The sequence below is a fragment of the Peromyscus maniculatus genome, chromosome 4 (genome assembly GCF_049852395.1).
Source record: "Peromyscus maniculatus bairdii isolate BWxNUB_F1_BW_parent chromosome 4, HU_Pman_BW_mat_3.1, whole genome shotgun sequence".
NCBI classification, from domain to species: Eukaryota; Metazoa; Chordata; class Mammalia; order Rodentia; family Cricetidae; genus Peromyscus; species Peromyscus maniculatus.
Window position 1 is genome coordinate 78,268,675 of NC_134855.1, and position 13,949 is coordinate 78,282,623.

Below are 13,949 nucleotides of genomic sequence, written 5' to 3' on the forward strand. Positions count from 1 at the left end.
AAATATTTGTTTTCTCCTCTCTGGCAGCAGCTTGGCATCTAGCCGGCTCTCTGGAGTGCTAGGCTGAAGGGCAATTCAACCCTGGATGGCCAAAGACTCCCTCAAATGAAAAGGAGATAATCCGGGAACCAAAGCTAACGCTGCAGCAGAGCCCCTGCCTCATCCTGGAGTGTAGGAAGGTGAGGGGCAGGGACATGTGGAGGCAGTGGCTGACCACACCATGCTGGGCGCAAATATCACCAGCAAAACAGGTAGAAAAGCCCCCTAGAATTTACCGAGAGCTGCACTCGTGCCGGTTCGGTAAGAGATCTTATTTACATCTGCTTATTCACAGGTGGACAGTATATTATATATTCTTTCTGATAAGAAGACCATGTAATGACTGTTTTGAACAGTCTCTGGTGAAGGTGCATGATGGTCCCACTTTATAGATGATCAAGTGCGTGCTGAGAAAAGTACTATAGCACCTACAGTCTCAGAAGTTGTGGGAATCCAGCATGGTCCTTGCTCTTGCAACCTAGTTCTAAACTACAGGGTCTACAATTTCACCTTTGGGATGGAAGAACTTGAGGGTCCGGACATGACTGAGTTACCAGAGGTATTTAAAAACAAACACACAGCAAAATAACTCAACAGGAAAGAAAGACCACACAAGGGAATGCACACAGGTCAGCATGAGGCCACAGTCACATTCTGGGCCACTGTAAAGGCCACTTCTGCTGTCAGAGGCTCACCTCCTTCAGAAGCCTGTGGAATTCAGTACTTCACAGTGGCTAGCCAGAGTCAAGACCTGCAGGGACAGGGACACTTCCCATGAGAGACAGTAGACATCCAAGCAGAAACAGAGAACAGGACTGTCCCTGAGAGACTGGGCAAGCATGGCAGGCCTGTGAAAGCAGACCAGTGTCCACCAGTTCCAAGTTGGCCACAGGGGTGCTGGTAGTTTTAGTGGTCCCTTGGAAAGTGAGCAGATTCTTTTCCCAGGGCAGCCATTATGAAGTTCCACAAATGGAGTGGAATATGGAAACAAAAAGTAGTTTTCTGGAGGCTGCACAGCAGGAACAAGTGGTCACCAGGGCCTCATTCCCCCAGAGATCCTGGCTAGATTCCCTTCCTCACCTCTCCGCGGCTTCTAGGGAACACTGTCAGCCTCGGCATTTCCTGGCTGGGTAGCTGCCTCACTCCAACCTCCATCCCTGTTGTCAGATGGTGTCCCTCCCTCATTTCTTCATGGTACCTTTTTGGGACACCATTCAGATTGCAACAAGAGCTCCTTTAACTATGTGTGACCTCATATTAATTATTCACATCTGCAGGGACCCCGTTTCCAAGTTAGGGCATGTTCTTGGTCCTGGGATTTAAGGTCTGAACACACTCTTATGTTCAAATCATTGAGAAGGCAGAAGCCGGTGCCTGTGGAAGTCATGTTTCCTGAGTGTGGGACACCTGCGCATCTCTCGGTGACGACTTCAAACAGTGGTGGGTTTGTCCACAGCTGTATTAGTGCACAGGGGTGGCTGGAGCAAGCTGGAAATCTTCAACAACAGAAACTTATTTTTCCATAATTCTAGATGACAGATGTCCAAAATCAATGTATACGTAGAGCTGGCGTTTCTGAGAGCCACAGGGAACAGACACAGGCCTCTCACCTTGGTTTACAGATGGCTCTCTGCCCCACAGCTTAACATCATCTTCTCTTCACATCTGGATCCAAATTTTCTCTCTTGGAAGGACTTCAGCTGTGATGGTTTAAGGCCCACTCTGTGGTCTCATTTTAATTCATTATGTCTTTGGGATATTTAATTGTGATTGTCAACTCCACTGAGTTAATAAATGCCTGAGAGCTCAGTAAAGCACACTTTGGGGTACATCTTAGGAGGGTGTTTCTCGAGAGCATCAGATCATGAGTTCTCTGACCTAATCAATGGATTGATCCCACGATGGATTCATAATGAATATGATGTCCTTGTTAACAATGATGAAAGGCAGGGAGTACGGCTCGGCTAGAGCAGATCACTGGGGATATGTCTCAGGGGCTATATCTTGCCTCGGCTCTTCCTGTATTGACCCTTTCTTCTTGGCTTCTCCGCCATGCCTTCCCATGGTGATGGCCTGAAGCCTCTGAAAAGGTAACCAATAAACTTTCCTCCGTTTTATGCTGTCTATCAGCTATTTGGTCAGAACAGCAAGAAAGGTGACTAATACACTCTGTTAAACTCCATCACCCAACAAGTTGAATCCATGCCTTAGGATTTCAACTTTAGAATGTGGTAGGTGTCACAAATTTGAGTCACAGCATTGGTAGTATGGCAGGCAATTCTGTGTCGACACAGCTGAAAGCGAAAACTCCATTCTGCTGTAGCTGCATCCCACAATTCACGGAGAGGTTGTCTGCCTTCCCTGGCCACAGCACACCACCAGTTCCCACCCTGAAGCACGCTGAATACAACCCATGAGCATGCCCTGATTCCCTGATCTTTGCACCTATGAAGCCATGAGTAGGTACCTTGGTGAAATAACCAAATTCCTGTTCAAGTTTGGAAACTCAAACACCACAGAACCCTGTGCTTGCTCTGTGTCTGCTAGCTCAGAAGCAGATGGTTTAAAAGAAAACATTCCATGTGGTACCACCTAGAGGCACAAGTCTAGGACAGTGACAGAGGAAGAAAGGAAGCGCACTCCCACCCCCTCCACTTCTGGGGATCACAGTTCCAAACTTGCCGCTGAAACTATCTCCTGGGCTCCCACCATCATACCCTCCTGGGCTCCCACCATCATGCCCTCCTGGGCTCCCACCATCATACCCTCCCGGGCTCCCACCATCATATCCTCCCGGGCTTCCACCATCATGCCCTCCCGGGCTCCCACCATCATGCCCTCCCGGGCTCCCACCATCATACCCTCCCGGGCTCCCACCATCATACCCTCCTGGGCTCCCACCATCATACCCTCCCGGGCTCCCACCATCATACCCCAACAAGGTGTAAGCAACAGCTAGGAACAGTGAAGGCAAAGGAGATTTCAACTCCAAATCTGCACCTACTTTCCCCGCCTCTGGTTCTGGAGAGTTATTAAAATGTTTTCATTTGCCAAAGTCTTTGAATTCCTCTTCCACGTCCTATTGGATATCCATGCATGCATCCATGCATAACGCTAAAAGTCCCCACGCATGACCAAAGACACCAGTCTATGCAATTTTCCCAAGGAGAAAGAAGCCACCTTGTGAGGAGAAACTTCAACATTCAAATCTCTCCCCAGCTTTGATGGGACACAGCGATAAGAGTCAGAAGCCAGCCCAGAACAGGAAGGTCTCCAGGTGCTGGCTCCAGACATTTGTATCGCTTTATCACTGTGAATGTCCCTCCGTTTCTAAGAAAAGGACTAAAGGCCATCTAAAAAATCATTACTGTAGAAAAACATTATTGATGTTTTGAATTTTTTTCCTATAGTTTTGACTAAATGTCCCCCATAAACCCAAGTGTTAATTGCTTTAGTGGCAGAATGAGGAGGTAACAGAACCTTAAGAGGGCCCAGGGTCAGTGATATGGCTGGACAGTGATATGGCTGCTCTTCCAGAGGACATGAGTTTGATCGCCAGCACCCATGATGGGCAGTTCACATCTCCATCCCTCTGGCCTCCACAGGCACCTACACACATGCAAACACACAGGCACACACATGTACACATAATTAAAAATAGTAAATCTTGAAAGAGGTAGTCTAGTGAGAAGCCTTTAAGCCACTGGGGCTGTGTCCTCTTTGAAGGGGATGATGAAGCCCCAGACCTTCATCCTCATTCTCTTTTCTGCTTCCTAGTCATGAGGTTTTTCTTCACTGTGCACTCTCCCAACATGACATACTATCTTCCACAGGCAACAGAGCCAACTGGGTCCTGGATTAAAACCTCCAAAAGCATGGGCCAAAACAAACCTCTTTTCTCCATAAGCCAACTATCTCCTTGTATTAGTTAAAGGAGTATCTATGAATTACAACGAACACAATCCAGGTAACAGAATCCACAGATCCTATTTGTCCAGCTAGTAGCCTGCAGGGGTAAACAAAAAGACCCCTGGGGGCCTCTAATGAAGGAAAGCTATGGGGTCTTATTTTCTGGGCCAAAAGGCAATCTCTGTGTATTTGCTCTGTCTCTGTGACAACAGCTCCTTCCCAGAAAAGCTTCTGTGACAACCTAATGAGTTAATAAAATGTCAAGTATCTGGTTTCATACGATCCCTCGGACACACAGGCATATATTCACTATCGTCCCTCACAATGAGTGCTCTCATGGAGAGATTGCATTTTTCTGAAATGTATCTCTCTTCTTTTTATAACCACAAATAACGGAGGGAAGATATGAAAACTGATTTGAATAAAATAATCACTGAGGGCAATCCACTAACCAAGAACAGAAATATATTAGAAGCATGGCAAAACAAAGCCCCTCCCCCAGCTCTAAAGGGGGGGTCCTCAGAAGCATTCTGCAGCACAGTTAACGCCCATTGGGCCCAGGTGAAAATTAATTTTAGTTCAGCAGCAGATACTTCACAGGGAAATACAACTAATAACTAAAGATACAAGCATTCTACCTTCTTGATTTAAAAAAAAAAAAATGTAAAATACATGAACTACTCTCAAGTATTATCCAGGAAGAGGGAGTTTATTTTAAAGCTATTACTCAATGCTGCCAAGACTAGAATTAAGTCCCAGACTTCACTCCTGGCCAGTGAAAGCAAACTGGTGCAGACCTTTAGCAAACCAGATGGGCAGTCTGTGGGCAGAGGCAGGAAAAGCTCCCGCCCCTCAGTGTCGTCAACCTCATTTCTGAGAATCCAGCTCAAGAAAAGGGAGAAAGCCGTCTCCACCAGCAAGCCCACATGCTGGAGACTCTTCAGTAGTGGAAAGCTGAACAAGAGTCACAGCGGGCTGAAGGGGAAGCTCAGAACAGACGTTTGCTTGGCATGCAGAAGCCCGGGGTTTAATCCCAAGCAGTACCACAAAACAAGAGTAAGCAATAATAGTATATCAGTAATATGACACCAAATGAGTGGATTATTACCTAGGCATTCAGATGATAGAGAAATACAGAAAAACTCGAAGATGACAGCATGATACAATGTTATAGGAAAACTTCAAAATGAACACTGGAACTTCCATGGTGATTACAAGCAGGACAAGCCTAAGTGAAAGTTCCCAAGCTGTAACAGAGACAGGCTCTGATGTGATTCCTTTGTCCTCCTCTCCTCCCCCCTCAATTTTTACGGTAGGTGATTTTTCCCCCTTGATGATAGACTTTCTTCTTATTTTCCACAACGTCTTTCCTCTAGTGCAGATATGAAAGGGCTGACCACAAGACCACGTCCCACCACGAGACACATCTCCAGGCTCCTCCATGCCCGTTAAAAAGGGCAAGGATTCTCAATCCCTTCTGTAACATATTATCTTCTCAATGCCAAAGTGTCACAGACCTCTTGACGCCATGACCTCTCAGGAGTGACCGTGGCCACCGTGTCCCCTGAGGCAGACGGTTGTTTCAAAGAAACTTCTTTCCATGAAGTTGGCAAGGGTTCTACATTTGCTGCTCCCAGAGAGAGCGAGTTGTCACCTCAGCCTTCAGCCCTGTGCCATGCATTTCTGTCACCTACATAGGAAGTTTCTTAAATGATTCTAATCACATTGATGAACAAAAGCCAAAAAGCAGAGCAGGGCAGGAAAGATGGTTCAGTGGTCAAGAGTACTTGCTGCTCTTCCAGAGGCCCTGAGTTTAGCTCCCAGCTCCATGTCAGATGGCTCTCAATCATCTAACTCCATTGCCAGGGTATCAGATACCCTCTTACAGCCTCTGAAAACACTTATAGTCAAGTGCACTATATCCCTATGCAGACATATACATCTACACATAGTGAAAAAAATCTTTTTTTAAAAGTAAAAGACATGCAATGAGCATGACTAAGTTGCAGTGCATATACTTTCACAAAACGACTATTATAAACACACAGAAACAAAGCTAATGTTAAACAGAAAAAGCAAGGCATGCGTTGGGGAGATGCCTCAGTGGTTGAAGCTCTTGCCATGAACACATGAGGCTTGAAGTTCAGATCTCCACCAGTAACTCCAGCCTTGGAAGGCAGAGACAAGGGTAGCTCAGAGCAAGCTAGCTAGCTAGCAAAACTAGCCATAGTGGTGCTTTGGATTTAACTGAGTCTGCCTCAATAAAGAGGAAAGAGCAATGAACGGTGATTCCAACATTAACCTCAGGCCTCCATCTGTACACTTGTACAGACATACCACACACACGCACACGCACACACACACACGAAAATGGGGGAAGAAACAGAAAGCCACACAATCACACCCTTATGACAACTACTTAATGGTCTGTGCAGACTGCCTGGAAATTGTGCTTACACTCATGGCACATAGGCCCCATGCTGGTGCTTTTAGCACACACACCAAGATATCACCATGGTGCTCACACACTCTAAGACATCACCAGAGTGCTCACAATTAGAAGTCTTCCTGTTCACATGGGGAGAGGACGAAACTGGGGTCTTCTCAGAGTGAAGAACTTCCATTACTAACACCAGTGGAATCTACATTAGAATATTCTGGAAACCTTTCTAATATCACATATTCACCTAAGGATGGAGGAGAGGGCCAAGTCTGAGTCTAGATAGCCTTCCTCGAAATCCCACACTCAACTCCTAGACTGGAGCAGATTATGAAAGAAAGTGAAAGTTCAATTTCTCTTACAAAGGGAAAGACTTTCCCCCTCTCCTTTCTTGTCTAAACTTTCAAGAGTTGTTTTCTCAATTTAAAGCAAAGCTGGGTGGGCAACGTGTTTGTAGGTATAGTTAAAAAAAATTAACTATGTCTGGATCTAAAGACTAAGCAAATGCCCGTTGGGTCTCTACCACACGTGGGGAGAAGAGGAGGATGGAGGACAGCCAGGAATGAGCTGCTCCAAACCAAACCAAGCCGCTCCCAGCAGCTGCTGCCACAACCCTTCTCTACAAACATTCTCTCTCCACCACCTCTCCCATTTCCTCATGAATTCTAATATACCAGGCTGCACCCACGGAGGCAGAGGCTTCCCGAGAAGTCAGTACGTCGTCGCGGCTGCTCCTGACCGAGGTGGGGCTGGACCGGCTGTTAATCCTGCATTCCTTTACACACCCGGGGCCTGAATACTGCCAGCTAGCTAATGACAGTCTATAGCTCCTGCTACAGCACACGGTGCCCTGAAAATGGCAACTCTAGACTCTTAGAGAGTGTTTAATGCTCCTTAAAGCCGGGCCGAAGACAAGGCTCACGCATTCCATCACACTTGAAACTCAATTTTAAAAAGTGTTAGATTTCTGAAAGTTTTAAAGTTATGCTAGAAGCAAGGACACAGTGAAAGAGACCTAATACTTATATATAAAAAAAAAAAGCAGTTTAGGAAAAAAGGAAAAGAATAATAAGAAGGAGAATGTATTAGGCCTAACAATGTAATGAGAAAAATCACACATAACAAGATTTAACACAGCCTCCAAGTCTCTCCAGTCTTCTCCCCAAATCTTCTCTGAAGGGCACAAGCAGGTATGGAGGTTACTGTACCCCCAATGCCAGGTGAGAGGTCAGCTTCAGAACGTGGGGAGCATGTCTGCATGAGCATGCTATCAGCCAGTGAGTATCTGGCTCCTGGGGTGGCTCCAAACCCAGTGCTCCTTCCTGTGCATCAACAGCAGAACCTCAAACCCCAGGAACAGCTCTGCTAAAAGTTCAAGTTCCCATCCTCCCAGGGCCTTGTCCCCAGCTGTCGCCCAGAGCCCCGGCAGAGCCAGAACAGAGAGTCCTCCTGGCAGAAGTGCCCCATGGCCTGGCTCCTGAAGTCTATGAAAGAGCAGAGAGGTGTGGCTCCATGGCAGTCACCCATCAGACGAGCCAGGGCCAGACCTCCTGATGTTGCCTACCTGCCAGGATGCCAGGAGGATGAACCAGAGCCAAGATCACTATGCTGAGACCAACTCGGAAAGAAGAGAAGTCTCTTCAGGGCAGGAAGGATGGTCACTGGACATCCCAACCCCTCCACTGCCGAGGTGCCTCCTTTCCTGGAGATTATCCTCCCAGATCTTATGCATGTTTCAGGAGCACAAAATGGACAAGAAGCTAAAGAAGAGGTGGGATGGAGAGGACCCCTGAGACCATCCCATGCTGGTACTCATCAAAAGGGGACAGCCCAGCGAAGGCCCAGGCCATGACCACACACAGAGAAAGGAGATAAGGAAGCAAAGGGACATGAGCTGAGTATCTACTCGGCCCAGAACACTGACATAATACGCCCTCAGAGAATCACTGAGAGAGTTCTACCACACGTTCAGATAGTCTCCAGCCCTGGGCCAAGGCAGCCAAATACAGTCCTTGTTAACTGAGAGGCACCCCAGAACATAATGCCTGGGATTCTGAAGGTGACAGTGGTAGCATCCAGGAAAGGGGGTCTCCTCTGCTCACCCAAGCGGGGCTCTTCTACCATATTACACTTGTGCAGACCACACCGCTCAAAGGCAGAAGGAAAGCTGGCCCACTAGCTCACGGCCAACAGGGCGCGAGATCCAAGCCTGACTGGACTTGGTGCTCTTGGCCTGAAACGCCACCCCTATCCGCCCCTGCCCATAACCACAGGCAGCCACTCACGGCATTCCTTCTCGTCACTCTTGTCGAAGCAGTCAGGCAGCCCGTCACACTGCCAGGCGCCCGGAATGCACCGCCCGTTGCTGCACATGAAGTTACCTGGGATGTTGCACTCGTTGGTGAAGTTGTTCCCAGGGAGCAGCTGGCTCTCTGGAAGGAAGAGAGAAGAGGCAGTCAGAGACACAATGACCACAGCCAAGGGCCTGAGCCCTGGCCTAGCTGGAGAGGCTGACGTCCAGTCCAGATGAGACTCCTACTGGCTATCTTTGCTTTTCTGCGTCTGTTTGCTCGCCTATGAGAAGCACTTCTATCCTGGCCCACCTCAGTACAACGACGCCGAGGAACTAGCTGGAGCAATGCAAAGAAGCAGTCAGTGTCCAGCATGTCACAGGCGCTCATCTCTCACGTGGAGATCTGTGAGAAATGGGGCTAAGGAGGTGACTCAATTGTTAAGGGCACCTGTGGCTCTTCCAGAAGACCAGAGTTCAGTTCCCAGTAGCCACATCTGGCAGCTCATAACTGCCTATGACTCCCTCTCTTGGCTTCCATAAATATCCACCGTGTGTGTGTGCGTGTGTGTGTGTGTGTGTGTGTGTGTGTGTGTGTGTGTGTGTGTGTATGTGTGTGTGTGTGTAAACCCAAATGTTCTTTCAAGTTCCAGATAGGAATATGCCCTGGACCCTAAATATCCCTCAGACTCACAGCCCCTACAATCAGAGTCCTTGACTTGGAGCCAAGTTGGCAAGACTACCAAGAGATCATTCCCTCCAGAAATAGGATACCTCGATCTACAAATCAATCTGCCTGACATATGAAATCTGTACTCAGGCTTGCTAACCCCCAGGAGGCTGTCCAGATCACTGTACTATCCAAGAGTTACTGGAGGTTTAGAACCAAGTCCCCAGGCTCAGGTTCAAGTCCACTAAACAATCATAAAATGCCAAAGGCCCTACCCGGCACCATCCTTAAGACAGGAAATTAAACAGACCTCATGAGAGCAGGTATGGGAAGGTACAGAGCTTATCCACCTCGAACCTTGGAGGCAGATTTTCCAGAAAGCCAAGATCTGATAGGTCAGATGAACCTGAGCCAGTGTGATTAAAGGCTGGGAGATAAGTAGCCATCTAGAAGCAAAACTGTGTTAGAGGAAAAGGAGGACAAGACCAGTCTGCCAGCACACTGCGGCTCTAAACGCCTCAAGTCATTCAATAAACAAGTACTAGGCCTTGATGAGCAGACACTTGTGCTGTGAAGGAAAGACAGAAGGACATGTGCACCCTGAATTCCTTACTGACATTAAGGTGTTGGGAAGCATGGCCTTCTAGAGCTGCCTATGGGGAACAAGGGAGCAAGACTCATATTCTTCTTTCACAAGCTTTGCCAAAGGAAGTAGCTTCACCTCAGGCTCAGATCCCTCTTAGGTGCCCTCACACCACTAACCTGCTGTGCACCTTTTTCTTTCTTGTTTGTTTGTTTGTTTGTTTGTTTGTTTGCTGCCCAGAACACCCTTCATGCCACTGTGTCTCCTAGTAAACTGCTGTTCACCCGCTAGCGCCAAACTCCTCTGTTAGCTTCTCTCTGTGGAGTGTTGTCCAGCTTCTTCATGCACAGAGAACGCGGTTGTCTGGCAGAGCTACTTTGGAAGTGGTACTAAAAGTACGCTTCTAACTGGGGCGAGCAAGCAGGAGCCAATGGGGATGGACACAGGCATCACACAAGCCCTTGTGCTGTGGATATCCTCTTGGAGAACATCTGCTACCCGATACTAAATTAGCAACCATATACATGCCGCTCTTCAGAAATGAGTTTTCATCGTTCATTCCAAGAGGGAAGCTACAGCAAAAGGTTCCACTCAGCCCAAGTACATCCCAACCCTTACCCCTTGCTCACTCTATCGGTCCTGACGCGGCCAACCCCTGTCTCCATGACGGCAGCTAGGACTCTAGTCCACGCAGCTACAATCCCATGGGCATCACCACTGGCTACAACTTCCAACTCAGCCTCCTGCCTCACAGTTTGTCCCCGGAGTCTGAATCTGTCTTCTGGCCGGAAGAATCTGCCGAAGGAGCACACAGACTATGACATTTTCCTACTTTAAAAGGCCAATGAGTGGTGGGGGGCTGGGAGATGGCTCATATGGCTTGCCATGCAATCATGAGGGCCTGAGTTCAATCTCCAGAATGCGCGCGCGCTCGCGCGCACACACATACACACACACACACAAAAGCCCACGATCCCAAGGGAAGTGGAGGTGAGTGGATCTCTGAGGCAAGTTCCAGGACAATGAGAGGCCTTGTCTCAAAAAATAAGGTGGGCAGACCTTGAGAAGCAACAGCTAAGGTTCTCCTTAGCTTTGACCTACACTCACACATCCATGAACACACATTCATGCAGACCCCCATACACACACAAACACATATACATTTGTGCACTTACACAGACATGAGAACACAAACACCCACACACTAGTGTTTTGTTTTGTTTTGTTTTGTTTTGTTTTGTTTTGTTTTAGTTAGAATTCAAGGCAAACAAGAAAGATTCCAAGAAAGAAGTGGCATTTTCAGTGGAGGCTGATATAAAGTACAGGCCCTTCAAATCAAAGGAACAGAGTCAAAGGCACGGCGTGGGGAGGAATAGCCTGGGGCCTGGGTCAGAAATAGAAGACATGCCGTTCTGACGGGTAGGAGTTACAAACACACTGTGTCACCATGTTTCCAATTCTGCCACCCAATCCATCAGGATGCTCCATTCTGCAGAGCACAGACTCAACACAGGACTTCCTCTGAAGGCAACTACACAAGTCACCACTAACCCTGGAAAGAATGAGCAGGAACTTTATTATCTCCAGGCAGAAATCTGGATGCCTATGGGGAGGAACCCAGAAAGCAGTCACATGCTGGATTCTAGCCAGATACTTCATGCTCAGCTCAGAACCTCCACACCCCTACCCCCCATATAACTTCCAGCTGTTTGAGAGCAACTGCTCTGAGCATCACCAGCCAGCCGGGAATTCCTCAGGGCTGCGGAATGCAGAGCTGAGACTCGGTTTTGTTTGGAAATCACTTCGACTCGCTTTTGTGGAGCTAACTCCTCGAAGACAAACCCCCTGGAAAAGTCACTGCAACTGTGAAATCTTGATCTGATAAACAGATTTCCGGAACCAGAAAATTGGCCAGATTAGATTCCAAAGAGCTTGCTCCGAGCATCAATGAGGCTGGCAACACATGGACCTGATGAATGGCTGGGTGGGTTCAGAGATAACTTATCCATCCATTACATCCGTTACACACAAATGTCCTGCCAGTCCTAGGACACCCCGCCTAGTAGATACAATAGGCACATGCTCTTCTGACCCCCTTAGGCACACAAGGGTCACCCCCCCCCCAGTGCCTTAGGAGAGTGACATCATCAAACATAAGAACATAAGAAGAAACCAAAGCAAGAGAAGTCCCTCTTGTGGATTCTGTCTTTCAAGCCTCCCTCAAGTCCAGCCCAGCAGCCTCACTGGCCAGTAGCACCTGAACCAGCAGTCTGCACAGAGAAGAAGTTTGTGGGAACACAAGTCAGGGCCTGGAGACATTTTCTCTTATCATGACTAGGGGTAAGGTATTACTGACATTAGTATGTACAGGCCAGGGGTGTAGCTTTGCCTGGAAAGGTCTGGGGACTAAAAGAACCATGTAGCTTTGACTGTTAGGAATGACAGGTGTATTGTGCTATATTTCTCCTATCACTCACTGAGACACCACAACACAGAATCATCTGACTCGACATGTCAATAGTGCCGAGGCAAAGAAATACCTGTTTAAGCCAAACTGCTACTTAGCAGTTCTCACTCCCTCCAGCTGCCTCTCTTCACACTGAGTGAGCTTTGGAAATACAGACGACGGTGTCTCTGTGCCCTTCAGACAAATGTGAACTCTCACCACCTGGTTTAGAGAGCCCATTGTGATCCTGACTCTGAAGTCCCTGCAATGTCCTTTAGAACCCATGTCTGGACCATGTGGGCATTGTTCCTGCCCCCAGGCTCCCAAACATGTGGCTGGATGACCCAGAAGAATCTCAGCCCACTTTCCTCCTGGTGTTTGTGTTGTATCCCCCCAAAACTTTATGCTGTAGGCCTAATTGTTAGTACTTCATAATGGGGGTGCATTTAAAGACAGAGTCCTTAAAGAGGTAATACGTCACGATGAGGCTGTTCAAGGGGGCCCTAATTCACTAGGACTGGTGCCCTCACTGGAAGAGGAAATGAGAGCACAGACATATGTGGAGGAGACAACAAGAAGACACCCAGAGAAGGCGGCCATCTGTAAACCAAGCAACAGGGACTGAGAAGGAACCAAGGCCCCTGACAGCTTGATCTCAGAGCTCTCCAACTGTGGGACAAGCCATCTCGGACACTCAAGTCCCACAGTCTTAACGGAAATCCAACCTAACAGGCTAGCCTCTTCCTGCTCATCCTTCAACCCCAGCCTAAGTCATCAAATCTGAGAACCTGTCCCAGACACCCAGCCGGAAGCTGGTCCTTCCCTCTGCTCATGCCCTGTGCTTCGCTTGATCCCAGCCTGTGCTGGTGGTTGCCTCTACACTAATGCTCCTGCTAGGTAGAATACAACCCCCTTTGGCACAGACTCTGTTCTGCTCAGCTCTACATCCCAGGCACCTGCCACTCCCAGCTCTCCCATTCATATCTCTGACAACTCTAAGAAGAAAACCAGGCATGGCATTAGTACCTCAGTCCCCATCCCCGAACTGCCCCATCAACCTTTACCTCACGTCCTAGCATGTGGGTGGGACCTGTGCACACATAGTTAAAATAAGGGCTATAGGGGGTCTGGACCTGAACAAGTACCCTGTCTGCTTGAAAGGAGGTTAGAAATCTTTTCAGCCCAACTGCCCGACTTCCTAGTGGCAGCAATACATATCCCATCTCTGTGTCTTGGAACATACTTAAATAATAAAAAAAAAAAAAATTGACCAGCATTAGCACAAAGCTGGCCTTCTCCTCTCTTCTCTCTCTCTGTTTTTTTTCATTAAGCCAAAGAATCAAAAGGAGTTGCCTGTTTCTACTGCAGAACATCATTTAACTGAAAATAACTATACCATCTGTACAAGAATGGAAAAATGAAAGCGAAGCCCTTCCTTGTCAGGCAGAAGACAGCAGCCCATTGCTACAGCTTTTTCCAATGCCCCTGGCCCACAGCTCTCCACTTGATGTGGGGAACCAAGCCGGGGCAATTAGAAACTCCAGCCAGGACTACATCCTGCGGCAATCAGCC

At 47.9% G+C, this 13,949-nt stretch overlaps 1 protein-coding gene across 4 annotated transcripts in view; it reads right to left on the reverse strand.

The window, feature by feature from the left end:
• The window catches only part of Ldlrad3 (low density lipoprotein receptor class A domain containing 3), a 242,004-nt gene that overhangs the window by 157,261 nt on the left and 70,794 nt on the right, over positions 1-13,949 (reverse strand). For 2 of the 4 annotated variants that reach the window (XM_076570143.1, XM_076570142.1), the window contains exon 2: positions 8,770-8,820. In XM_076570143.1, the coding sequence (XP_076426258.1) occupies positions 8,770-8,820 (51 nt within the window). Of the gene's footprint in view, positions 1-8,673; positions 8,821-13,949 lie in introns of all 4 variants that reach the window. The other 2 variants (XM_076570141.1, XM_076570140.1) reach the window with 1 other exon arrangement.